The following is a 2,607-nucleotide window of genomic DNA, read 5'->3' on the forward strand; positions in this document are numbered from 1 at the left end:
AAACATGTTTTATTATTAGCGGATATTTTTGAAAATTTTCGCGACACGTGTATCAAAAGTTCGGTCTCGATCCCGTGCATTATTACACATTACCGGGTTTCACGTGGGACGTCAGGCTGAGACATACCATGTGTCAATTTTGAGCTACTTACAGATATCGATATGGTATTGTTTATAGAACGCGGTATACGTGGCGGTCTCAGCCAATGTTCAGGCAGATATGCGCAAGCTAATAATAAGTACATGCAATCGTACGACTTATCAAAACCATCGTCATATTTGATGTACTTTGACGTTAATAATTTGTATGGATGGGTAATGTGTCAACCTTTGCCTTACGCTAAATTTTCAAGTCCCGATCAAAAGCGATCGAAAGGATGGAACTACTCCTGATGTATAGAGCAGATTTTTGCTTTTTTCGATAATCTCGAAAAGTATTGGAGATATAAAAAATGTTTCATACAAAAGTTTTATGGCAAAAATATTTCTATCTAACTACATTAATAAAATTAAAAAAAAAAAAAAAAAAAAACATTTTTTCAAAAATTAAAAAACAATTTAAACAAAATTTTTTTTTTCAAAATTTTATTACTGTAGTTAGATAAAAGTACTTTTATTGTTTAAACCGTTTTTGGGCCGCTACTAAAAATTTCTAAATTCATGTATTTACCCCCTCTACATTTATGCCAAGTTTCATTAAAATCTGAATTTTTGAGTTTGCGAGGTTCCCTTGTTAGTCATAGGGAGCTATCAGCAGAGCAACGCCAAACACAAAATATAAAATTAACGTTATGATGGAACAGGTAAAATAATAAAATATATTTTGTATAAAATAAAAAATTGAAAAATATTAATTTTTAATAAAATATAGAAATATTAAAACGAAATTGGTATATGTTATATGATACATATTAGTTGTTAATGCACTCAACAATCTGCTAAAGTTAAGAACATACTATAAAATTCAAATGGCACTATTGTAGTGATTTGCTTTTCATGAAAATGATCATGAGACCAAGCGAGTTTCGCTTCTTGTACTTTTACATGCAATCTATGCGTCAGACATTGTCGTGTGCACTTACCGCCATGTAAAATTTACAAATAATATACCATTCAATTCTAAAAGAAAGTATTACTTTAATGTTCACCTCACGAGTCCATTGCAGAAAATAATAGGCCATTATTAACAAGGTTATGGGCCCAGTACAATAGACAGTTAATTACGAACGTATATACATAGTAAACCCAGTCAAGAAGAGGTAAGACATAACTCCTTTAGAAGGTTCGCGAAAGCGGCGGCATTCCACAGTCGGGAAAGGAAAGTATATACATTTGAAATGGATTCAACGTCATTACAATTTGTGGATCGCATCGACAAATTAAATAGTGCAAATTATCGGTCATGGAAATTTAATATGAAAATGATCTTGGTACAAAGAGAGCTGTGGCAGCATGTAACTGGTGAAGCCACTCTTCCTGAAAATTCCTCTCTCAAAGAACAAAAACGGTTCAAGAATAAAGAAAACAAGACTCTGGCAACGATCGCACTTGGTGTTGACCCGGAACATCAGATACACATCCTGGACTGCGAAAAGGCATCCGATGCATGGGACGCATTACAAAAGATCTTCGAATCAAAGTCACGGGCAAGAATTCTACAGCTGAAGAAGCAAATGTTGACCATAAAGTTAAAACCCAACGAAACTATGAATTCATACTTGACGAGGCTAAAGACGTGCAGCGACAGTTTAAAAGAGGTTGGTTACGAATTTAAAGATGAAGATTTAGCTTATAGTATGTTGGCAGGTCTCCCAGATGAGTACGACGGAATAGTAATGTCATTGGCAAATCTGGATGATGAAAAATTCAAATCAGCTGAAATTAAGGAGGTTCTTATGAATGAATTTGAACGACGAATTCTGAAGGAGACTAAACCAACGGAGGAGCAACCAAAGGAGACTTATATTCAAACAAAAAAAAAAAACTGCAAGGAAGAAAAAAGAAGATGTTATAAATGTAATAAAATAGGACATCTAGCGAGTAATTGTAATTCGAAACCGCATGAAAAAAGATATAAAAAGCATACAAGTCATAACACGTATAAAGGTAACAATGGGCTATTAGTAGAATTAAATAACACTGCACTGAATGATTCGTGGTTAATAGATAGTGGAGCTACTCATCACGTATGTAAATATAGAGACTGGTTCGATAGTTACAAACCAATAGTTAACGAAACAATTTACTCAACAGATAGTTAAGCGAGCGATACTTTAAAAGCAGTAAGTTTAGGCAATATAAAAATACAAACTTACGTCGGTAACAGGAAGCTCAATTTAACATTATATAACGTGTATCATGTTTCAAACATAAGACGAAATTTATTATCGGTTTCACAGATAAAGAGCAAACATAAAAGACTTATTATAGACAACGGAAAACTTAAAATACAGGATAAAGTCAATAGGATGATAGGGGGGGAAGCTGTTTGTAAAGATGGATTATATATTATTAAGGCTCGAGTCATTAAAAACATAAATAAATTAGATAATAATAAGGCAGACATTATGTATACTGATAAATTAACAGATAGTGATAGGTGGCATC

The 2,607-nt window shown here is 33.2% G+C and overlaps 1 protein-coding gene across 1 annotated transcript; it reads left to right on the forward strand.

Moving 5' to 3' along the window:
* Positions 1-1,421: 1,421 nt before the first annotated feature.
* Positions 1,422-2,261, forward strand: LOC118646102. The gene is made up of 2 exons (XM_036288396.1): positions 1,422-1,986; positions 2,107-2,261. The coding sequence occupies exons 1-2, from the start codon at positions 1,422-1,424 to the stop codon at positions 2,259-2,261; spliced, it is 720 nt and encodes a 239-aa protein (XP_036144289.1).
* Positions 2,262-2,607: the final 346 nt, after the last annotated feature.

This window comes from Monomorium pharaonis, chromosome 6, assembly GCF_013373865.1.
Source record: "Monomorium pharaonis isolate MP-MQ-018 chromosome 6, ASM1337386v2, whole genome shotgun sequence".
In the NCBI taxonomy this organism is placed as follows: Eukaryota; Metazoa; Arthropoda; class Insecta; order Hymenoptera; family Formicidae; genus Monomorium; species Monomorium pharaonis.